Here is a 24,565-nt window from a genome sequence, read left to right on the forward strand (position 1 = left end):
CAGCTAAAGCGTTTATAAAGTTTGTCAACAAGAGGTACCAATTTTAAATACCAATACAGTACTAAGACTACAGATTTATACAATACATGTCAAATGGGTACAGATAAGACTGCAGTAGAAACTTTAAGGTGGTGGTAGGGCATGTCTCTTCCTTGAAAGAGTAATTCCCCGGAGGTTATCAGTTTACATCTTCTGAGAACTTTTATACCAGCTCCTATATTAAGAGTCCAGAACAAAGACTGCCTTAGAATGTTTCTGCCAAGCTGCTGCTCTGGATCATACCCTGTTTAGTTCTAAGCACACTGTTTTGGGCTTCAACTCCTACCAGCATCTGCCAGCATGATTAGTGGCTGGGAATGCTTTGAGTTGTAGTCCAAAATATCTAGAGCGAACTTGATTTGGGAAAGCTGGTATAAAGCTTTTACATAGGTCAATGTCAAGCCACTTAGGATTTCAGAGGTCAAAGCAGCACTGCAAATTGCTCCCAGCTTGTTAAAAATACCTTAATGGACACGCTGAGGCCATGGGCATCCCTGCTGAGTCACCTCCTAAGTTCTACACCAGCTGAGGCAAGTAAACAGAAGAAAGCTAAGCCATGGTTCCTGATATTTCCTTAGAACTCATTAAAAGAAACACAGATTACAGCAAAAGTACATTTTATTAACAGCTACATACATTTCATTTCCAAAACTCAGATGGGACAGTGTTAGCATAAATGTTATTTCAGAAGGTGAAGCGAAGTTTGTCACATTTCCCTCTTCTTAAGGCTTTAGAAGAATCTCGTTCTTTAATGAAGTCAGGAAGCAGAATGACTTGCTAGATCAGCACTCTCAATCTCTCCACCCCCTCCCCACCTTAGGACCACTGGAAAATTGCTGGCCATTGCTGGTCCACTTAAAAGCACCTACATAATTCATATTTTAATAACTTGCCTTTCTAACGGCATGAATATTCCTGTTTTTCTGAACAAAGCTCTGTGAAGTTGGGTGCAATCTTCGTCAGCTTTAGCCTCAGTTCAAGTACACTTTTCATTCTGCTTCTGTACTTAGGTATGAGTATGGCCAGCGATAAAATTCCATCTTGCACAGGTACATGCCCTGGTCAAAAGGGTCTCGAGCTCCATCGTCAGGGGAAAAAAAAAAGCACAGGGCCAAATACAGATATTCTCACAGTGTGGCAACCTATCCACAGACAATCAAAATGGAGCTTATGGACTACCAGTGGGCTAGACAAGATCTGTAGAAAACTTCCCATAAACAATAGACAAAACAAAACACAACTGGTACAGAAGCAGTCATACTGTGAGCACTGAAGAATATTAGGACAAGAAGTGGAATTCAGCAAATTGCATATTCCAGCATTTTAAAAGATGCAGTTCAATAAGTAAGAACAAAAATATAGTAGTTTGAAACCATCTCATGCAAAGTGATGTTGCCAAGTAAGGTAACACACGTCCTAGCTTGTAGCAGTTTCATGCTTCCTACAGCTATGTCTATAGCAAGATTTGCCATCAAGAGAATTCTATTGTTCCCCAACCCATTTTTCATGAACATGAAGATGCAAGTACCATACTGTTGTCTAGAGGAATCATGTTACTTGTTTCTCTTTGCCCCCAAGCATTAAAATACCTACAATCCCTGTAGATCTCAAGCAAACTAGAAATCAGGCCAAACTAAACAGCTACGTGTACTTTAACCATCTGTTTACCCATATGAAGTGGGGTGGAAGTCTATATTTTTACATGAAATGGAATAAGCAAGTTACAGGAATAGAACAACTTCCCTTCCCTCACTCTGCTCTGTTCCTTCCAGTAATTTTCTCTCAGTGAGTTAAGTGAAGGAGAACATTGCTTCAAGTAACAGAACACAAGAAGGTGAAGAAGAGAAAGGTACGGGTCGCTTTCTTCACCCACATGCTCCATTTCATGTAAAAATTAGATGTTCTGCCCCACTTTATATGTGAATGAGGCAACCATGTGAATAAAATACATGTGGCTTCCATGTAACATCTGTTTGATTGCTCTGTTCTCTTCTATTGATCCTGCAATGTTAGGAGAAAGCTACAACACTTTTGATATGTGACTAATTTCACCAACATTTAAAGGTATGCACCTGTTTTAATTGGTGTACTTAAATGTACAAAGCATGAATGCAACAGAACTGTGTTTGCAGGCCCATGCAGTTATACTGTTCAGGAAGCCATGATTACTACGGCTCTTTGGATGTACTCAACAGCAAACCCAGGTTTGCCTCTGCTTAATGTGTGAAATGGTCCTAAGGCAACACTTATAAGCCTATTTCTGGGGAAACTCCATTGATTTCAATGAACATCCAAGTTTAGGACTAGAATGTAAACCAAGAGTTTTCTCCTAACCCATTCGACACTTTCCACTAGAATTTCCAGGAAACTGGTATTTGCGAATCTTGCTCGCTGCTGCACATGTGAGCTATATTCATGCTACCCATTTGTATGATTTGCAGCTTATCTCCCCTTTGCTATGTACTGCTTGTACATTTACGAAAGACCGCTGTGATTGGCAAATGTTAAATTAACAAACCCATGAATTAAAACATGAGCAGTATGTGAATCCTCCAACAGCATCTATAGCAATATATAAAATGTCAGAGTGGACATGCAAGGAATCTTAATCAGTATCCTGTCCAAGAACAAACCCTTAGGAGCATGAAAGAATATAAGACAATGCAACAGATTACTCCTATCACTGCTTTCTTCTCAGCTTTCAGTAGCTAAAGCTTTTGAGACACCCTGCCAATGAGCCTTATTAATGACCACAACAGTCTGATATTTCCCCTATACCTTTTATTGACCTTTTTAAAATTGCAAAATATGTATATCTCTACATTTATTTTAACAAATTCCTCTGTTATAAACCTATTGCCACATCAAGAATTCTACCAAAGATTTGAATTTGGTCACTAACTTTCCCCACACCATTTGTAACATTATATAAACTTTTTCATCTTCTCTCATGCAATTTCCTTTAGAAACCTAACAGACCTACAGCTGAATCTATTCATGTTTAGTTGAAGTGATTTTCAATGGTACCTTCTCAAACTGGGGGGAGGTGATGAGTGGTGCACTGCAGGGCTCAGTCCTGGGCCCAGTACTCTTCAACATTTTTATTAATGATTTGGACAAATCTGCAGATGACACAAAATTGGGTGGGGCAGCTAATACCCTGGAAGACAGAAACAAACTTCAAAGTGATATTGATAGGCTGGAGTGCTGGGCTGAAAACAACAGAATTAAATTTAATAGAGATAAATGCCAAGTTCTACACCTAGGAAAAAGAAACCAAATGCAGAGCTACAAGATTGGGGTTACTTGGCTCAGCAATTCTACAAGTGAGAAGGATCCTGGAATTGTTGTAGATCACAAACTGAGTATGAGCCAACAGTGTGATGTGGCTGCATAAAAGCAAATGCTATTTTGGGCTGCATTGATAGAAGTACAGCTTCCAAATCACATGGGGTACTGGTTCCCCTCTATTCGGCACTGGTTAGGCCTCATCTTAGGTATTTCCCTGGACTGGGCACCACACTTCAGGAAGGATGCAGACAAGCTGGAGGGGATTCAGAGGAGAGCAATGAGTATGATCAGGGGTTTGGAAACAAAACTCTATGAGGAGAGACTTTGAGAACTGGGCATGTTTAGCCTTGAGAAGAGAAGATTGAGGGGAGACATGACAGCACTCTTCAAATACTTTAAAGGTTGTTACACGGAGGAGGGCCAGGACGTCTTCTCAATCATCCCAGAGTGTAGGACACGGAATAATGGGCTTGTTATAAGAAGCCAGATGCCGGCTGGACATCAGGAAAAACTTCCAGACTGTTAGAGCAGCATGGCAATGGAACCAATTACCTAGGGAGGTTGTGGGCTCTCCCATACTAGAGGCATTCAAGAGGCAGCTGGACAACCATCTGTCAGGGATGCTTTAGGGTGGATTCCTGCATTGAGCAGGGGATTGGACTCGATGGCCTTATAGGCCCCTTCTAACTCTACTATTCTATGTTTCCTTCCAAGAATGCAATCTTTGGATTTGAGAAAATGCCATTTATCTCAATGAGGCTTGCATAGGGAAAGTGGGAAGTCCCATGCAACTTAACAAGGATTGCAGCATAGCAATCAAGGAAACACTACATACCTTTGTTTCTTTAACATTGCTCCCAATACAAAATGACCGTAAAGCAAAGAGCCTCGATTTCCTGGCCTGAGAAATCGTTAGGCAAAGTCTGATCTTTTATGTTGAAAGAGGAAACTACAGTTCCTATTTAATACTAGGACCAGTTTTCCCTTCTCTCTATAACATTTAATGTATTAGGGTGGCAACCAGAATGAGAGTTTATGATGTCAGATTCTGAAATGGTGTCTGTATAACAGCTAGAGAACAAAGAACCGCAGAGGTTTAAATTGGAAAAATAAATGGATCTGATTTTTACTCTTTGCCTTGGTATCTAGCTCCTTAGTGTAGAAAATAGTTTTTTTTCCATCTAAAAGCTCGTTTTACCATCTTCTTTTGGGACAGCAAAAGAAAATATCTCATTTAGAGCGGATTCCAGGTAGAATGACCTTTCATCCCAGTAAACATTTACTTTGGAAACGGACATAAGACTGGTTTTGCTTCACAGGCCTCAATTGTTATATTCAAGTTATGGAACAAATAACTTGAATAAATAACGTGAATAAAACTCAGAGTAGTTATATTTGGCTAAGAGGGTTTTTTAACCATTTGCTTGGATCATCTAGAGCTTCCTTCTCTGCAGGACCCTGTTCGCTTCATTTTTTTGTTTGTATATTCTCAGTTAGATTAATCTATGAAGACTTTGGTGGTCCTGCCTCTATTCCCAACCAGAAAAGCTCACCTGGACATTTTTGCAATTTCTTTGGAAAGCTCCTAGAAATAGATACAGAAGCTACAATGTTCAAGAACGTAAAAGGTGGCCTCTAAGAGAAACCATGACTTCTAGATCTCGTTACAATGTAAGCTCTCATTTAAAAATATTGTTGAATTCATGATTATAAGGAAATGCAAGACGTGGTGCCTCTCAGGCTTTCATCGTGTCCTCTCAAGACATGCCTATAGCCTTGTATTATTCTGTGAGCAGAAGCCTCTCTTCTCCAAGCAATATCAAAAAATAGTATCACACTTTCCAAATTCAGCTACAAAAATAAGTTGTGCAAATTTGTCTGCCAATATGATTACTTACAGCTATACAACTGATTATTAACAAGGCCCATCTGATTTGTCTTTTGCATGGATCTACAGGTTGGATCCAGACTTAGTCATGCTTATAATAGACCCATTGAAATAAATGGGATCCAACGCTATATTCCACTGGCAGCAGATCAACAGATTCTAATATGGCTAATACCTTGCTGGAGGTTTTCTGCTCCTGCCCAGAACACTCCAAGAACTCTGGGACATACAATTTGGCAATATAAATTTTTAGAAGTTTTATTTAATATACACAAAAGTTTATTCAATGACCTACTATCCAAAATACCATCCTGTACATGGAAGAACCTCCTGCATGCAAACATTCAAAGTTATTTTTATGGAGTCCCCAAAGACTCATTTATACTTTTGACCATCTTCCCTTCTGGTTTAGGCATTAAGGACTCTACTATTGTTTCGACATAAAATGTAAAAAGGCTAGTCATGATTCTGTCATTAATAACTCACAATCTCAACAACCTTCTGAGACTTCTACAGCAGTACAGTGGGCTTAACAGCTGTCGCATCTAAGAAAATAAGTGCTCCCCTTCCTTTGTAAATTCTAGGTCACTCCCAAAAGAATATGGTTTATGACCAGAGAACCTTACAGATTAAATTATGTTCTGTACATAGACCAATATCTAAAGAAATTACTGGGGAAAGTGTTTACTTTGCTTAAATTTCAGTTGTTTAGCTGTGGGAAGACAATAATGCCCTAATTGGGCACATACAAATCTACCCTGTGCATATTTATTTTTTCTTAGGAATTTAGCAAAAGGCTTAGATGTTTTGTCCTGATTATTAGGTACAGTAGCAACAAGGGGACAGAGCCAAATGAAGAGAACCCTTCTTCCTGATTGCAGGACTGATACAACCCAAGATGTTTCAGGGCTTGAGACACACAGGTTATGAGTAACATATTAGCACTGCTCCTCTTGAGCAGTTGTTAACTAAGCACAGCAATGAGAGCAGTTCTTTAAACCAAACTGATGGTGGAAAGGAAGTTATGAACCTGTGGGCAGAATCCAATCGGCTGCTTACTCCCCAGCCAATTGTGCAAATGATGCATTGCAATTCTGATGTGCAAATGGCCCCTTACACTTGAGAAATGATCTTTTAGTGCTTCTGGGGCAACCTAAAATGAGCAACCCAAAATGCAGCTGTGCACTGGTAGAAAACAACAACAATGCATTTATGTTTACTCACACACATACCCCTACATCAATGATGTTTTCTGTGGAAGCAGTGCAAGTTGTGGGTGGGGATTGTGTTCTATACTTCTGGTGTCACATAAGCTATAGCAAAAAGTTAACAGAGTTTGTTCTATATTGATGACATACTGGAACCAACACCAGGTCAACGTAACTCCTTAGCTATTGAAAATATTTTGGTTTTAAAATAGTAAGCTGATGATTTGCCTCAAGGCACTCAACAACCTACCAAATTAGAATACTTTAAGCTTCACACTGACAAGATTTAATTGAAAACAGAGGTTCAGTCAAAATTTGGCACCTGTGTTTCTTTAAATGCTCATGTTAAAGACATTACCATAAAATAATCAAGTAGCAGTGATTTCTCTTCATTCCAAACACTCACCATGTTTGTTAGATTCCTTCTTTCAGGGGTCATGTAAAGCTAGGTTTTCTGTGAGTGTGCCTCTAGAAAATACTGTTTACAAATCTATTCTAGCCAGTTGTGGCCACTTACATATCAAGATACACAAATGTTAAAATATAAACGGCCTTTGTCCAAATGCAGAAAACAAACAAACATCCCTGTAGTAGAGTTAAAAGGCCAGTGTTTTTATCTGTTCCACCCAGATATACAATGTTGATAGCAACCACTGATCTGTTGCCATTCATGATAAAATCCGATTTGAGCGCCTACTATACAAGCAATAGAACGCATTACGATGATCTCCAGAATCCAGAGTGAGACATGGCCATATATAATAAGATTAAAGCAGATTCCTCCAAGAATTAACCAATTGTAAACACTGCACCTTTGCAGACTCTTTTTCATACTTTGATTCCTAAAATTAAAAAGGCAAGGTTTAGTAGTAGCAGAAAAACATCCAGTTTCACATTCAGCAACATATATGAATTCCCCTCTCCTAAAAAAAACCATAGCAGCACATTTTCTAAATAAAAAGAAGTGTGTTTCTGGATTACCCTTTCTCCCAAAAACACTTAAAATAAAGTGCAGCACCCATAAAAGTAAGTCTCAAGGAAGTCACCACATTGTTCTCTTTGAAATAAGAGTACTTGGGCTCAGTCTTAGGAGTCCTATACTGTATCCATCATTTTGGGTTCATCCTCATCTCTGTGTACTACTGAGTTTAAACTGCAGCCCTGAAGTGAATCTGCATTCTGCAAAAAAGGAGAGCATAACAAATGAGAAATCAGTTCCAGGAAAATATCCAATCTGAAACTCTGATTTGCATTGCAACAGGCTTCCTATCACTTAATTATTTGCAGGCTTGTGGATACTATAATTTGTAACATTCACCCCACAAGTAGCTATGCACTTGAGAACTAATGAGCATGTATGCTATCTAGTGGGGATTCATAATCTGGAAATGACAGCCTGATGCAGTAAGGAAAGGCATTTTCCCTTGGCATCGGGAATCATTGCAACTGAAGGCAGGAAATTTGAGTGGACAGATGGTAAACAGCTCCGCAACGATTGACAGCCTTCACAGTTTATTCCACTACCACAAAACATTTCCCAAGAACAGACAGTTGAAAACTGTGAAAACTATGAAAATTATTTTTTGCTGTCCATTGCAATATGTAGCATCGTGCATTTGTGGTTTGAGGGCTGAACATATGTCCTAGATGCATTGGTGGGATGGTGCTTCTTCTATCTACCTGGGTAAGAACCACAGCAACAGGAATGGTTGAAGTAGTAACTATAAGCGATTCAGCAAACCTAATGTCTTCATGATAAATAGGCAGAATCTTTTACCCAAACTCATAAGCCACATTTTACTTCAGTGTTCGAATACAAACTTAAATGCCATTCATCTTATGAGCAGTGAGAACCTCCTTTGTGACTTCTTCATACATTTCATGTCAATTAGACCTGGCAACTAATTTTAGCATTCGTTTTATGACAATATAGGGTAGGCAGGGTATGCTAATATGAATCAGTGGGCTGTTAGACATATGTCTGTAATTATTTGCACCCTTGGAGAGCAGAAGCAACTTTGGTGTGTCACTACTCAACATTCATATAGTTAAATGAGATCCTTGTGATATAAAGTGGGATACAAGTGTTTTAACAAAATAATAATAATAAATAAATCCCTGCATTGCAGGAGTGCATGCTTTAGCTACATTTAGCCGCTGGAAAAAAACAACCTGTACCAAGCTGAAACAATTCTAGGGAAGGGAGGAAAACAAGGAAAACAATGGCAGAACCTGCCTTAGACCAGTTACACATTCTCTGTAAGAAAAATGTTTCAAAAGACCCACCTGTGGAGAAGACGCAAGCCCGCCTATACAATTCAGATCCATATGAAACCAAGGATTCTGAACAGGCATAGCTTGAAAGTTCTGTGACTGCGAACAAATCCTCACTCTCGATTTAAATGCTTCAAGTTCATTTTTAAAAGCCTCCAAGTAGCCTTCTTCCCCTGTCTGTCAAACCAACCAACAAGCAATTAAGTAGCTCTTGAATTTCACGGTGTCCACCTTGTGCTAACCCCCCCCCCTTAAGATCCTCTAGCCAGGGCAAACCATAATCTGTATCAAACAGAGTTCTGTTCCCAACTTTTCTTTTACAAATGTATTCTAGTCTTGGTAGTCATGGTGGGGAACAAGAAACTATGCAGAACAGTCACAAGCCCAAACAATGGAAACCTTATTCACTCTCTCCTGTGGCTTTTGAGATTTATGCAGGCTTTGCCCAGGTTCTCCTTGCAGCCACAGGGGCTAAAACTGCTAAAAAAAGATGAAGCACAAAACATGAACCCTAAGTTTCTCAGGAAACTGAATTCTGCACCCCCACAGAATCTCTGCATTCAACACAGCACTGTTGTTGGCTGTTGTTACCATACGCCAGCCTTCCCCGACCTTGTATGCCACAGATGTGTTGGGTCTACAACTCCCATTGTCTCTGCTGGCTGGAGATGATGGGAGCTGTAGTCCAACACATCTGGAGAGCCCCACGTTGGGGAAGGCTGCCATGCAGTCACTAGAGAAACACTTCAACATAGGAATGACCCCTTTCTCTCTCAGGCTTAAGGCACACAGTTAGCTCTGCAAGTTGTATATAATGCTTTCCTGCAGCAAACAACTTAATTATGGGAGTAATTTGCAGGAGCACTTTTGAAACTTGAAGTGTTAGTACACACTCCTAATTAAGAAAGGATTTGGTTGACAAACCATCTCAACACTTTTATTTTAACCTTTCTCCTTAATGTATCGTTTCTGCATCCAAAGAAGAAGGGATGCAACATATTGTGTGGATTTGCAGCGTCTCACTTTAAAGCTGGGAAGATTCTGTGCAATTTCATTTGATAGCAATACAAACATGCTTGAAACTCAACCAGACTCTTTTCGCAAACATCCATGTGCAAGGCTAGTGAGAAGTGAATATTTTTAGACATCACTTTCCTTTGCTGGGCTCAGCCTAAAAGCAGTCCAAATTGCAGGATATATTTAGCATGGTACAACGTAGAGTACTTTGAACACAAAATTGTGTTTCTAAAGTCAGAATCAAAATCTTTTAAACAACTAACTCAATTCTAAACGAATTAGTGTACATGATTTTTAAAAATGCCACTAATACATACTTAAATATTTAAACTTTGAGGCTTTTAGAGGTGGAGCAGGGAGAGGTTAGAGATCTAGAAAGCTATGTTAACTCTTCACTATGGGCAGGATCCAATGTCACACAAGTGGGCATCCGCTTGTGCAATGGGACTTTCTCTTCTCTTCCCTCCTCCACCCCATGCAAACCTTTCAATCTGCTCTGGACGGTCCCCCAACCCTCTGAAGCAGATTTGGGGTCACACAGGAAGTGGCAAGGGAGGAGGAGAATCTGTTCCACCAGCAGTGTCTATTCCTCTGGTGGACAGACACCACTGGATACAGCCCATATCTCCCAGGTATTTTCCTACTGGGTATTCCCCCCTTCTGGGCATCCTCCAAAGGGAAAATGGACCCCACACAATGCACCCTGGTGACAAGAATGGTGCATGTATATATACTCCAATGAAGGGTTGAAGATACAAATATATAGCGAGGGAGAGAGAGGGAGTAAGTGACTGTGTGTGTGTGTGTAAGAGAGAGAAAGAGAGAGAGAGAGAGAGAGAGAGAGAGAGAGAGGGAGGTGTGAGGCAGGGAGTGCATGGTTGTGTATGTATGAGATACAGGGTATATGACTGACTACAGGGAAAGGGTTGATGCTTTTGAGTTTCGAAATTCTGTAACATTATATTAGTTTCGAAGTGAACATTTCAAAACTAAGGGACATTATGGAACATAGTTACATTCTACAGTGCAGAGATACATATAAAAAAATACGGTTCACCCTTATGTTATTTCTGTGCATCTAGCAATCTGCTATCCCACAGAATTTAGATCTGAGATTATTGGCAACAGGACAAGAGAAGCAGCAAAAAAGCAAGTTTCTAGACTTCATTGTGGAGGTAAACCTTGGATAGTCTCTACTCAAGACTTAAAGACTAGGGAGACTTTGGGTAGGCCTCACAATGGACTGGAGCATGCAGCACTGACACTTTATAGTTTTCAATGCATCACCATTTGTTGATCTTACACACACTTAAGTGATTTCCTAACTTTCCGTCCTGATTTCTGAAACAAAATGTTAAGCACTTTATGGAAAAAATTGCAAGCAATTAATGAAAATAATGCACACATAATTTAAGATACAATCCTAAATTTGTTCGTATACATTGTAAAAATGGAATTCTCTTTGAAGTAAATGTGTTTAGGACTGGGGTATTATTACACAATTTGGGCCAGAATTGTCAATCACTTTCCACAAAGTTGTGATGTTCTGGTATAAGATTAGCTTTCAATGTTTTATTTAATGTTAAATATCTTCACAATAAAGGGGCTTGATAAATTTTACTGTTCTTAGTTATAGATTCATAGAAAAGCACTTTAAAAACAAGGATCAGGGAAAGCCTTACTTTTAGTAGACATTTGCTTTGAAGACTATCACCACTTTAAGTGAGGCAGGTCATTTTAGTATCCAGCTGCCAAAAAGAATCTTCTGCCAGGCCTTAAAATGGATTTTGCAAAATTACTCCAAGTGCTTCTCTTCCCCCATCCCAGAGGTTGAATAGAAAACCCAACTTACTTTAGCTCTTTGGAAAAATAGACGGAAACATCCTCGTGGATCCACATTACAGCTTTTGGCCATTTCAATAATAAATTGCATCACTACTGCTTGGTGAGCGACTTGTTCCATCAGAGCGCCTTTCTGAAAATTAAAGGTCGTTACAATCTGTAAGCAATCAACAGAGCATTTCGTTCAAAGCGGAGTGGGTTAACAAGGCTAGCTTCAATTAGGCCTCAGTTAGAACGTACTGTAGTAAAACTGGGACTCATGCACAGCCTACAAAATGCCTTTGGCGAGTCAGAAGCTCTCAGCAGTTTCCAGAGACAGGACTTCTTCCAAGCGGCATGAGGAGGAATGCATGGTTCCCATACACATTACTCTTAATTCTTATCTTTACAAATATTAACATTGGTATTTGACAGCCTGAGGGCCAAACACAATTTCAGAGCAGATCTTTAGGGCTGCATTCCAGCACTGAAGGCAAAAACGGAGTGGACCAAAGGAAAAATGAGTGATGCCAAAAACACAAATACCAGCCCATCATAGCTTAAAGCTCTTACTACCAGTAATTAAGCCTTAGGAAAGGCATATTAACCTGGGGAACGGGGGAAAAAACTGCACCAAAGCCAGGAAGCCACCAAACAATCCATAAAGGGGGAATGGGGTTGGTGCCAGAGGAAGGGGGCATGATAATCTAGAAAACCCCAGAGAGACTGATTGGGGCCCCAGGAGGGCTGGATGTGGTCCTTGGGCCTGTGCTTTCCTATCCCTATGCTATAGCTACAAACACATAGGGTAAAGCAAAACCTAACAGGCCTACAGGTAGATCAAGTACCTATCAAGCTGCTAAGTCTTTGTAGTTCCAAACAATTTGCCGAACCAAAAATTTGGACAGTATGGTTTGAAGTCACATGACACAATTTTACTGCTCAAGCTGATCAAGTTTGGCCCTGTCAAATGCTGGCGTAGGAGACTTATCTGAGAACCACATGCAAGCCACTAAGATTGCACTTCCAAAGTGCTCAAAGAGTGATAAAGTAAATTCAACACAAAAAGCCAAAATTGGTAAGTTAGAAAGAAATATAAAAATAAAGGAATATGGCACTGAGTTGGGGAAGAAAACTGAACAAGTAGCTATCTAGTTTCGCTCGGGAACGCTGGCCCTGTCCTCTACAATGGCCCCCTGGCTCTCATTCAATCTCATGCTACCCAATATGCGTTGGGGAGAAGATTCCCCCCTGGTGGCAGCAGCACAGTCAAGTGTGGAAAAAGCAGGACAAAGTGGAGAGGGGCTGCAAGTACCATGGTGCAGCTTCAGAATGAAAAACGCCCTAGGCCAATGCTTGCTGAAGAACATAAGAAGAGCCATGCTGGATCAGACCAAGGGTCCATCTAGTCCAGCACTTTGTTCACACAGTGGCCAACTAGCCATCAGCCAGAGACCAAGAAGGCAGGACATAGTGCAACAGCACCCTCCCGCCCATGTTCCCCAGCAACTGGTGCGCACAGGCTTACTGCCTCGAATACTGGAGATAGCACACAACCATCAGGGCTAGAGCAATTCACAAGTTACAAGAGGATATCAATAAAGCTAGATGCCAGTTAAGAACAAAGCACCGCTTTTAAAAATTATACTGACCTTTTAAATATCAGCCTGCAGCACATTTTAGATTTAGATTTACAAACTAATTGCATTGTCCCTCCACAGATTAATAAAGTAGGAAGAGATTCATAACCCAGGAGCAATTTAGGTTACACTGCAAACAGTACTGGAGGAAGTCCTTTAAAATCTGGGCTTAAAGTTACCTCTGCCAGGGGTGTTGCTAGGCACTGTAAAGATTTGGGGCCCAGGCCCACATGACACAAATCTCCATAAAATCTGCATATTTCATTTACACAAATTTAGAAATAATTACTAGGAATTATTTAAATTTCACAGGAGGCAAAGCGACCTAATCAATTAATGTCTTATCCAAATCACCTCAAATTTAATTCTTCAATTAATTTGTCCCCTGACCCAAATCATCCCAAACCAGTGATTTTTTCTCTCCCTCAGCTGTATTGCTATGCAGGGGAACATGGAGGGATGCTGCAGCATGGATGAAGGCGAGAATTAACACTTCCCTCCCCCTTGAAACTTGCCCCCACTGTGTGGCGGAGGAAGAACCCTTCTATTGGCACCAATAGACACTTGGGGCTCCGTGAAATATATCAGGAGCCCTTGAAAATAAATTTGTGGGTTGGGGCCTATGGGCTCTGCCCTCTGCTGATTTCAGCACTGCCTGGATACTATATGGTTTTGCACTGAACTAGGAAGTAGAGAACCAGATGAAAGGATAAAACTGGGAACAATCGAAATAGACAAATTCAGTGTAATATAAAAGGGTTGAAATAGAAGGGGGGAAATGCTGCATTTCAAAGCAGGAGAACATTTAAATGATACCTGTTCTGCTTCTAGATGGAAACACCATAAAAGAAGATATTGAGCTGTTTCTTCACAGACAAGGTATGGGTGATCAGAGAGAAATCTCTGACTGTCAAACCATCTGCTTAACATACCTGGAAAAACAATGAGATGCAACCAAAATAGCGCTTTTGCAAATAAAGAAATGCATTGATACAACTGAGCCCAAAATTGAATATGGAATTATCATAGTGGATGAATATTAGCCATTTTGCTGCAGTCTCCCAAGAACAGAATAAGAATTTAACTGAGGTCTGATTCTCATGTTTAGTTCAGTCACACAAGGCCAATAGCACCACCATATAAAATAAAGGTCAAGAAGCCTATATATGGACTTCAGACGAAGTTCTTTACTTGCTAAAATGGTAATGTCCAGAACTGACATGATATTGCTACAGATGATATATGAAGCTTCAGAGAAACAGAAAAAGATGTACTTACCAAAATGCCTAATCTTCTGCTCATGCTTCTGCATGAATGATTTAGATGCATCATCTTCCATTTCTTTCCTTTTCTTTAGATTAATAAAGCTCTGGTAAACAAATGCTAATGTCAATTAATTATCCACCAGACCATAACATTTTAGTAAGAAATTGTTACACTGGAAAGCTGTCATTGCTCAGGAGTGACCTATCCATGCAAAATGTTATTTGTTGCAGAGAAGGCTTTAGAATGATCATGCTTTAGCAGCTGATGAACAGTGTCTCAAATAACTCATTCCAAGAAGAAACTATTGCTGAGAAAAATGGGAGAAAAAGACCCTGAGTGGGAGAAATAGACCCTTCCCTCTGCTAATTATTACTAGCTCAGTTCCTGAGCATAGCCTGTACATATTTTACTTCATACATATAAGGTTAAAATTTAAGGATCTGGCACAGAGATGGGGAATGTGTGACTCTCCAGATGTTCTTGGAAAGCAACTCCCATCAACCCTCACCATTGGCTATGCTAGATGGAGTGCTGGGAATGAGAGTCCAACAACATCTGGAGATGTAGCAGATCAATTCATTAAGGTTACTTTCAGATTAGCTGTTTATAGTCTGAAATAGAATCTTTCATTCACTCCAATTTTACAGAGAATTAACCTCCTTGCTAAGCTATTGGATTCCACTCTTCAATGTTCTCCCCCACACCTATTTTTAGACCCAGTTCATGGTGTTTTTTTGTCTTAAAAAGTAATTGTAATGCTAGCCTGTCCAATGTGTACCAGAAAAGTTCTTAAATCCAGCAGATAAGGCTTTAAAGACTAGTTTCTAGAAACCATTTGAAATGAAGGACAGGGCTGCTGTATCTTTAACAGTTACATAGAAAAGAGAATGTCAACAGGTGTTATTTGCATGCATGCAGCACCTAGTGAAATTCACTCTTCATCACAATTGTTAAAGCTCCAGGAGCCCTGCTCCCTTGACCAAATACAAAAAAGGGCAGGGCTCTTGCAGCTTTAACTGTTGTGATAAAAAGGTAATTTCACCAGGTGCTGCATGGATACAAATGACACCTGCTGACATTCCCTTTTCTATACAACTGTTAAAGATACAGGAGCCCTGTCTTCCTTTTCTTAGTGGTCACACTAAGAAAGCAATTACTGTTTTTTAAATTATATTTTCCATGATTGCAAGACTTCTGGCTAGCTTTTAAAAAAACAAATCCCCTCCCAATGGTTTCAATACAAAGCAATAGACCTATGCCAGCTCTAGAGCTGGCATAGATCTGCTTCTGGTTTGGGGGCATGTCTGTGGACAGATCCACTGCCTCTTCTGACATGCCTTTTCTCCCCACTTTGACAGGAGAGTTCCAGTGTCACAGCGGCATCAGTCACAGAAGTTTCCATGGTATCTGGATGGGGGTTCTAGGGTTGCATCTCCCCCTCCGAAGGTGGACCACATCCTACTCCTTGGAGGATGAGATCCGATATATACTATGACCTGCAGAGTGGCATCCTAGGGACCATAGGATTGTAGCCTAAGGTGTGTGGAACTATATATATTAATTCCACTTCTAGCCAAGTGTGATAAAGCCATGCATCTCTCCTGTGATTTTCTTTTTGGTTTTATGCAATCTGAATTGTTTCATACCTTATTGAATACCTCCTTGCTAACAAAATCTGTGTTCCACTGATCCTGTCTTTCTTTTTGACGTAGCACTTCCTCCTTCCGCCGCCACTCTTCTTCCCTCCATCTCAGCTCGGTAACTTCAGTCTGTGCTTTGGCATGTTCCTGGTCTAGAGACTCTGAATTGTGTAATGCTAAATTGCCAAGTTTCTGCTGGGCTTCTGCTAAATTCCATTTGCATTCCACAGAATTCTTCACAAATTCCTTTTGTTGCTGACAAGCCAGTTCAACCCCATCATTATAAATCTGCATGGCAAGAAAACCTTTTTCATTATTTGGAAATAAAACAGGCAAGATTTACATAAAATGTGCAGACAAATGAGTTCATTTTAAAGATATTCTTTCCCAAGGGATTGCACAGTTACATAATGAGTGGCTTGTAATTCTAAAGCTGAAATCAAGGAAAATGTGTCTGTAACCATTCCTTACCCAGACACACATACAGCATGCGCACACACAGCATTGCAGGTCACCACTGCAATAGTCATTTTCAGGGGCTTAAGGCTGTCACAAATGTACTTAGTTGCTGGGGTATGTGTTGCATTTTCTTGTTTTGATGGTTTTATATTTCATATTGTAATTTTACAGTTTATTGCAGTCAATAGACCATTCCAGAAAAAAAAAAGTTATTACATACAAGCAAACTGAACATACCATTAGCTATTAAAAAGACAGGCGATCATAGAAGATCTAATAGAAATGGCCAAGTTCAAAAACTTGGCCATTTGCTCAGTGATTGATTTGTCTGTATTACAAAGTAAACGAGACGTTAAAAATTCAGTAGGGTGACCAGGGAAAGATTGTAAGATAGGGGACAGAAGATCATTTCTAGCCCCTAGATAAAATCTACAAAACAGTAAAACATGAGATACAGTTTCCACTTCAACATTGTTGCCACCCAAAAGCCCTCTAACATGTTTATTGGACATTAAGAGGCACGTTTGTAGGATAGGAACTTACTTGGCTCTTTAAAGTGTTTCAATAAGACATAATTGGTCAAGGTGAACCCATTCCACATAGTGGTGGGCTATCCTCATACAGAGAAAGGTATCACAAACATATTAACGTAGAATTAATATCACCCCTTGGCTTCCTACTCACAATCATTAACAGATTTAGGCTGCAATCTTATGCATGTTTAGACAAAAAAGTCCTACAACTCACAATGTTCCCCAGCCAGCCTGTACATGTCTGTATGGGACTGTGTCCCACCCACTGCTGTTAACAAGAGACCTATAACAAGTAACATGCTGGCTGAGGAATGCTGGGACTTGTGGAGCCTTTTTCCTGTCTAAACATGCCCTTACAATCTCAACTCTATCCATAAGCACACACTGTTTGTGAGTACAAGACACTTAAAGGATGGCAAAATAAAAACCAAATAATAAAAGGTAACTATACCATGCAAATTGATCGTGATTGCTTTATGCAACTAAGACTGCAATCCTGTACGAGTCTAATGAGAGATAAAAGCAACTGAGACTTCCTGCAAGTTAAGCGTATATAGGGCTGCCACCTGAAGGTACAATCCAATGCATGTGTACTTGGGCGTACATCTGACTGAACACTGTGAGGCTTATTTCTGAATAAACATGTATAGGGAGCGGCTTCATGACTTCAATCCTAGATGCAGCTACTTGATATAGGTTTCTCATTAACAGCAGTGGGTAGGGCATAAGTGGTTTGGTGGCATGCATTTTCAAGACACCACTCCATCTCAGCAGATGCATTTCAAGGGCAGGAAAGAGGTACACATGAGCCGTGGAATACCCTACATTCAGCAATATTTTTTTTATTTCATACCCACATAAAACAGTCATAGGTAGAGCCTTCATTGAAATATCAACCCTCGCCCCAAACCGAGATAAATAGCAATTGGGGGCAATTGTTTCAACCACCCAAGGACACCAAATGAAGGCAGGTCGACATTAGAAGGCCCGAGATTACACAGACGAGAACATGAAAGGAAAACGAGGCCGAGGGCTGCAACAGCAACAACCAGAGCAGCACGCTGACTCTGAGGCGAAGCTGTGCTCCACCACCGAACGAGTGCCTTGGTTGGGCGACTGCTAGAGGCAACGAGTGCTGGTCAGGAAAAGGGGCTGGAGAGAGGAGCTCCCGTTACCATTCGGTACGGAAACGGGACCTTAAGCTCCCCGCACTTGTATGCGCACCGCTATGAGAGAGGGGACGGTACTTAAAAGCAGCGGCAGACAAACACCTCGTCTGTCATGAAAGAAGCGGCGCTCCGACACGGGGATCGACGGTACCTGCGCGTTTGGCTGAGGCGGCTGTTCCTCCAGCCCCGGGCGCAAATCACGGGAGCGCGACGGCCACAACGCCATCCCCGCCCCGCTTAGGACAAATCGGATCGCCTCCCTCCGACTTGCGCTACCACCCGGGACCGTTACAGATCCCACCGGAAACGAGGTTCGCGAGTCACTTCCGGCAACAACAAAGCGTCCCCTGTTTATGAGCTCATCACGCTGCTTCACGTGAGGGGAAACAAAACTGCTCTTGGGGTTGCTAGGAGACGGGAGGGCTGGACTTGGCCAGCTCAGCGCCTATGATTGATGGATGGATGGTGTTGGTAACGCCTCCCGTAGGGTTAGAGAGTGTCAGGGGCGGTTGTCGGGATCAGAACGAAACCCGACGCGGTAGCCGTATTATTTTGTTGTAGGAGGAATGGAAGAAAATAATAATAAAGGGTGTGTTGTGGGGTCTGAAAAAACAGATTTACAGCGCACAACCCAATACTCACTGTAGATCTCACTGAATAAATGGCGCTTACTCCTGAAGTAACAGTGCACAGGATTGCCGTTGTATTGTTCCCTGGCAGCTGGTCCACGAAAGCTTAAGCCACACAATAAATGTCAGTCTTTCAGGCAGACTTCCCCAATCGGGTGCTCTCCAGATGTGTTGGACTGCAGTCCAACACATCTGGAGAGCACCCGGTTGGGGAAGTCTGCCTGAAGGTGTTACAGGATTGGCTTTTTGCGGGGGAAGGAAACCCATTCACTCGAATGCAATTTACTTCCCAATAAGCCCGGCGTACGGGCAACAGGGTGACTTCTTCAGCCTGCCGGAGACGGGGTGGGAGAGTTTCACCTGTCCCCGCCGCTGTGAAACGGGCAGTCCAGTCGCCAACCTGAGCGTTGATGCTTGCTTATACAGCACCCCAAGCCAGTGTTGCCGTACGAAGTGAATTGCGTTCCAATGATTGGGTTTCCTTCCTCCGCAAAACAAACAAGCACCGCGACGAATCCTTGTAACATCTTCGTGAATGATAGAGACGCGCCACAAGATGCTGGAACAAATATTTAACTGTTAAACGAAAAAATGGGAGGAATGCTCAACGTGTTTCGACCTGTTTTTATTTTAAGGCCTCCTTCAAGGACTTATAAAAACAGAAATCCCTGTAATAATGTCTCCTACTAAAATTCACTGGCGACGCCTTTCAATAGGAGACAAGGAATTTCGGCATACGTTTTTATAACCCCTTAACATAAAAATAGGCGGAAATGCGTTGGGCGCTTTTTTCTTTTCTTTTTTTACAAATAAAATCTTTGTTCCAGAATCTTGAGACAGGTCTCTTCCATTCGTGAGTCTATCTTGGATGGTCTCACGCTTCTGCACCTTGCTATCACTACCGACACCCCACCCCGGCTTGTCGGACAGCCGTGAAAGTCTGTGGGCAACCCCACGCAGGAGTCTCGGACGTTGTCCACCCCGGTACTTTGAGCAGCGTTGACTCGCGAGCAAGCCCGCTCGTTTCAACGCGCTGCCGAAGCACAGGGAAGGGCGCGCGTTTCAGGGCAGCTCTGCGCGCGCTTCCGGCTTGCCCCTCCCCTCCGTTCCCTCCCAGGGTGGAACGTTGGCGTTTCCATGGCGACGCGACGCTTGCCCCCCTCCCCTCCCTCACGGGCAGGTGTGGTGTCCGGGCGGGAGAGCCGTGCCTCGCGCGCCGAGCCCCCTGCGCTAGATCGAGGGTGGGGATGCCGCTGAAGGTCGTGGTGGAGCTGCAGATCCATGCGGTGAGAAGGGCGAGCGGGTGGTGCAGGGGCTGTGCACAGCCAGCGGGGGAGAGAAGCCCGTAAAAGGGACCCGGGATCAAAGCGTTTCGTGTTTTCAGTCCGAAGTGTATTCCCACTGGGCGGATTGTGGTGGCCTCCTTTTTGTGTGCAAGCAGTTCGCCAGTTGGGAGTGGGAAAGCAGTGGTGCGGAGGTGCAGCTAGGTAATTGTAGACCCTGGACTTATGCGGGGGCTGTTTACGTAGCCCTGTTGAATTTCTTCAGTTGTGAAACACAAAACTAACACTTCTCTTACCACCACCGCCACCACTATTCTATGCTTTAAAACTGCTTTGTATAACAACAAAACTCCTTGTTCACCCTGATTTATACATACACACACACACACACACACACTGAGCAAGTGCAGTTCTGCATGTTAAACTTAAATTATAGCACCATTATGACTACAGGAATAAAATGGAATTTGCTTCTGCACATGCTACTCTCTGGGTGGTCAGTTGTGTATGTATGTGTGTGTGAGAAGGGGTATGCTGTGGACTTTGGCCCCAAGCTGTACCACAGGGTGATGGGGGTAGGTAGTAGCATGTGATTGCTGGCACTCTGCACATACCCAGATGCATTCTCATCTTTATTATTGCTGTTTGAAGAATCCAAAAATGCATGCTAAACCAAAAGTCAACATCAGCCTTTGATTATAAATATGTGTATTATTCTTTTAAGCCATCCAGTTAGCCTAAGTTCTCAGACAGTGTGCAACACATTAAACACAAGCAAGAAGATGCTGAGTGATGTAACCAGGATAAAAGCAGAAGGAAAAAGGAAAAACATCTCATTGCATAAAACCAATATTGCTAACTTGCACTGGTGCTGTGAGCAGAACTGGATCTCTGGTAATAGTTTCAAGAATGGCCGACAGCAATGGACTATGAACAACCTTTCCAAGCCAAGAGGTTATTTTCCTTAATTGTCCAAGGCTCACGGATGGAAGAAAGAGAGGAATGATGTGGAATCTCATGAAGCTAACATCTTGTATGGCTTGAGAACTGTAGCCATTTATCATGTTGAATGGCTGTTTGGCCCATAACGTGGTGACATCACAATTAGTATTATTCGCGGGATGGTATTCAGCTGATGTTGACATATATGGGCCAAGTAAATATCCGAATAATTTACCAGACCAATGTGTCCCACTTCCTCTATTTATCAATTTGCAATTGGTGGAAGTTGAAGGAAAGAGTTACAGACAGCCCATTGATCTTATGTTGCACCCTCTGCTGCTGACTCACTTTTAATTATGTGATTGTCTCTCTCGCATTCTCTCTCTCATGAAAGGTCTCTTGTCCTGGTGTATACTTGACAGAAAAGAGCGATGTTTATCTTCATGTTTGCATTCTGGGTCAGTGCAAGGAGACCAATTGCCTTCCTCCCATCTTCCCTCTCCTGTTTCATGAGCAAATGTGGTTTGAAAAGGTAACTCAGGATTTTAAAGAAGACTTTGTCTTAATTTTTCTTTAAACATAAAACACTCTTTCGCTGGCTTAGACCAAAGGTCTGGCAGGTTTCTCTGGGAAGTTCACATGCATGACATGAAGGTTGCTGCTACCTTGTAGAATCATAGAACCATAGAATTGGCAGGGGCCTTGCTGGTCATCTTGCCCAACCCCCTGATCAACGCAAGTTCTGCAAATTCATTCATTTCATTCATTCATTATATTTCCATACCGCTGCATAGCTGAAGCTCTTTGGGTGGTTCACAAAAATTAAAAATCATTAAAATACATTATACAAAGTGCAAAACCCATTTACATGAATACATGTAATCAGAGAGCACACACAGACAACATATATCTAAAAACGATTTTTTAAACAATCCGCTAAAGAAATCCAGGAGCTGACTAAAAACTCATTGACCCTGTTCAGATGACATGCTAAGCCATGGTGGTTAAACACTTTGAGCTAAATATTATGGCTTAGCATGTCATGTGAACCTTGACTTAGCATGTCAGGTGAACCATTCCCAACCATGGTGGTTACATAACCATGGTTTAAACAGGCTCACTAAACGTTTGCTGCAAAAGGGTTAGCAGCCTAACCATGGCTTATGTCATCTTAACAGGCCCATTATATGCTGGCTAATGCCTGAGAGAAGAGGGCAGTTTTAACCTGGCACTGTAAAAATAACAATGTTGGCACCAAGTGGGCCTTGTCGGGGAGATCATTCTATAATTGGGGGGCCACCACTGAGGAGATCTTCTCCCCTCTGTGTACAGCTACAGCAGCTCTGACAGATGACTGTCCATACCTCCAGTAAAGGAGAGCTCATCCCACACTGAGGCAGTCAGTTACACTGTTGAACTGCTCTTCAGCGTTTACCATTAGTAAGTTTCTCCTAATGTATAACCAAAACCTGCTTCCCTGCAATTTCACCCATTAGTTCTCATCCTTCCCTCTGGAGCAACAGAGAATTTGTCTGCTCCATCTTCTACATGATGGCTATTCAGATATTTTTTAGCCGTGCACATTTCTACAAAATAAATATCAAGTACAGGGGGTGGAATTTAGAATATTTTACATTTAAGGTGTATTTAACCATTTTACATTTAAGGTGCAAGTATTGTTAACTTTGAGACTTGTCACTAAATATTTTATTTTAAACAGTCAGCCAGGAGGATAGTGCTCTAAAACCAGAGTGGTCTAAAGCAAATGCTCTAAAGCAAAGCCTGAAAAGAAGATTAAGGATGCAATCCTGTTCATGTTTAGAAAGAAACAAGTCCAACAACTCCCAGCATTCCCTAGCCAGCCTGACTGGCTGGAGAATACTGGGAGTTGTAGGACTTCTTTTCTATCTAAACATACTTGAAGCCATTTGCTTTGGTGTGTCTGACTGCAGCCCCAGGTTCTGAGTTGTGGAAACAGCATAAGCTTATCTGTTATTCATCAGGTTGCTAGCAAGCACACTGGATTTATGGCCTTAGGAAGACCTGTTTTATGGTATGAGAACATTACGAAATAAAGGGTGCTTACTAAAGCTAGCATGAAGGTTTCAAAAATCTTGGGAGCTTGGTGGGAGCAGTGTGTGTGTGTACAAAGGTCCTAGGAAGGATGAGAATAATAGACCAGTGGCATGATGGAGGGTGCACTGCTAGAGGGTCCAGTGCTGCTGCTGCTGGCCTCTCTTCCTTTTTAAACACACACATCTATCTATCTATCTATCTATCTATTGACCCAGTTCTGTGAAGAGAGGTACCAGTCAAAGTGGCTGCAGCCACCCCTACCTTAATTTTCCCAGAATGCCTGTGGGCTTCAAGGCATTCTGGGGAAATTAAGAAGGTGGAGGTGGTGGCTGCTTCACTTAGCTTTTCTTTGTTCAGCTGTTGCTTATCCCTGGTGCTGGAGAAGCACCAGGGAAACCCGGGGGGGGGGGATTTTATCCAGAGCCTTTCCCCCTCCTGAAGATCTCACCCAAAAACTTTTAGCATGGCTTGATTCTGGTTAGTGGCATTAGTTCTTGCCCATTATGTGTCATATTTATTAGATGATTTCAGACCTCTTTGTTTAGATTGCTAGTTGACTTGATTGCTAGTAAACAACTTTAGCTCATTGATGAGGGCAAATCTTCAACAATGGGTCTGTGAGCAAACAGCACGCTTTTAATTTTTGGGACTATATTACTTCTGATGTGTGAATGTAATGGAGAAACAAAATAAAGAAGGCATTTCCTTCTAACATTTGTTGTTTTATGTATTGCATTGTAAGATATGTTGAACTTCCTTCAGTATAATGAAGGTATTTATATGTATTTTATATGTATTTAAATTTAATCAATTTATTAAATCAGTTGATTTATAATTTTTAAAATGTGGTATTACTCAATCAGTTGATAGCTGTAATGCTTTTTAAATTTTCCTTGCCTTTGCTTCTGTTCTGTAGATTTTTGAACAGGCTACAGATCCAGTTGCTGTAGTAGAACTGCTAGAAAGTAAGTCTCCCAAAACATATTCCTCATGTTATCTGTAGCCCCTATTCTAGCAGACTGGCTCACATGCTAACTAGCCTTGCCCCTGACATCACAGACTCCGACTAGCCTGCCCCTGGTGTCTAGGAATACAGCATAAATGTCCATAGGGGGGGAAGATTTTGTGTGTAAAACTGTATGCATTGACAGGTCCCTCCCTGCAGACTGTGCATACAGACACCAGGGGGCAGGCTAGTTGGAGTGTACAATGTCAGCAGTGGGACTAGTCTAGGGATGTGGAACCTCTTTCAGCCAAGGGCCAAATTCAATTCCAGGTAAGCTCTCAAGGACCACATTCCAGTGGTGGTGGTGGTTGAGGCTGAAGGCAAAAGGGGTGGAGACAAAAATGCCAGCATTTTGTAGCTTAAAGCTCTTACTGCCAATAACTT

At 41.7% G+C, this 24,565-nt stretch overlaps 2 protein-coding genes across 2 annotated transcripts in view; one reads left to right on the forward strand and one right to left on the reverse strand.

Moving 5' to 3' along the window:
• Nucleotides 1-639: 639 nt before the first annotated feature.
• CDC37L1 (cell division cycle 37 like 1, HSP90 cochaperone) lies at nucleotides 640-18,518 on the reverse strand. Its single transcript, XM_063129287.1, has 7 exons — nucleotides 18,397-18,518; nucleotides 16,091-16,372; nucleotides 14,457-14,547; nucleotides 13,995-14,110; nucleotides 11,570-11,692; nucleotides 8,713-8,877; nucleotides 640-7,605 (listed from the first exon to the last, which is right to left on the reverse strand). The coding sequence occupies exons 1-7, from the start codon at nucleotides 18,469-18,471 to the stop codon at nucleotides 7,522-7,524; spliced, it is 936 nt and encodes a 311-aa protein (XP_062985357.1). The 5' UTR covers nucleotides 18,472-18,518; the 3' UTR covers nucleotides 640-7,521.
• A 1,603-nt stretch (nucleotides 18,519-20,121) lies between these two features.
• SPATA6L (spermatogenesis associated 6 like) overlaps nucleotides 20,122-24,565 on the forward strand; it is a 37,863-nt gene continuing 33,419 nt past the window's right edge. Inside the window, exons 1-3 of the mRNA XM_063128552.1 lie at nucleotides 20,122-20,160; nucleotides 21,494-21,631; nucleotides 24,092-24,140. Coding sequence (XP_062984622.1) covers nucleotides 20,122-20,160; nucleotides 21,494-21,631; nucleotides 24,092-24,140 — 226 coding nt within the window. The remainder of the gene's footprint in view (nucleotides 20,161-21,493; nucleotides 21,632-24,091; nucleotides 24,141-24,565) is intronic.

This window comes from Elgaria multicarinata, chromosome 6, assembly GCF_023053635.1.
Source record: "Elgaria multicarinata webbii isolate HBS135686 ecotype San Diego chromosome 6, rElgMul1.1.pri, whole genome shotgun sequence".
Lineage (NCBI taxonomy): Eukaryota > Metazoa > Chordata > Lepidosauria > Squamata > Anguidae > Elgaria > Elgaria multicarinata.

Excerpts from the sequence above, each read along its gene's own strand:
- CDC37L1 (XM_063129287.1), bottom strand. The coding sequence starts at position 18,471 with ATGGCGTTGTGGCCGTCGCGCTCCCGTGATTTGCGCCCGGGGCTGGAG. Across the intron at positions 14,111-14,456 it reads GCAGAAGATTAGGCATTTTG|GTATGTTAAGCAGATGGTTT; the intron begins GTAAGTACATCT and ends TTGTTTTTCCAG. Across the intron at positions 7,606-8,712 it reads GGCTTGCGTCTTCTCCACAG|AATGCAGATTCACTTCAGGG; the intron begins GTGGGTCTTTTG and ends CCTTTTTTGCAG.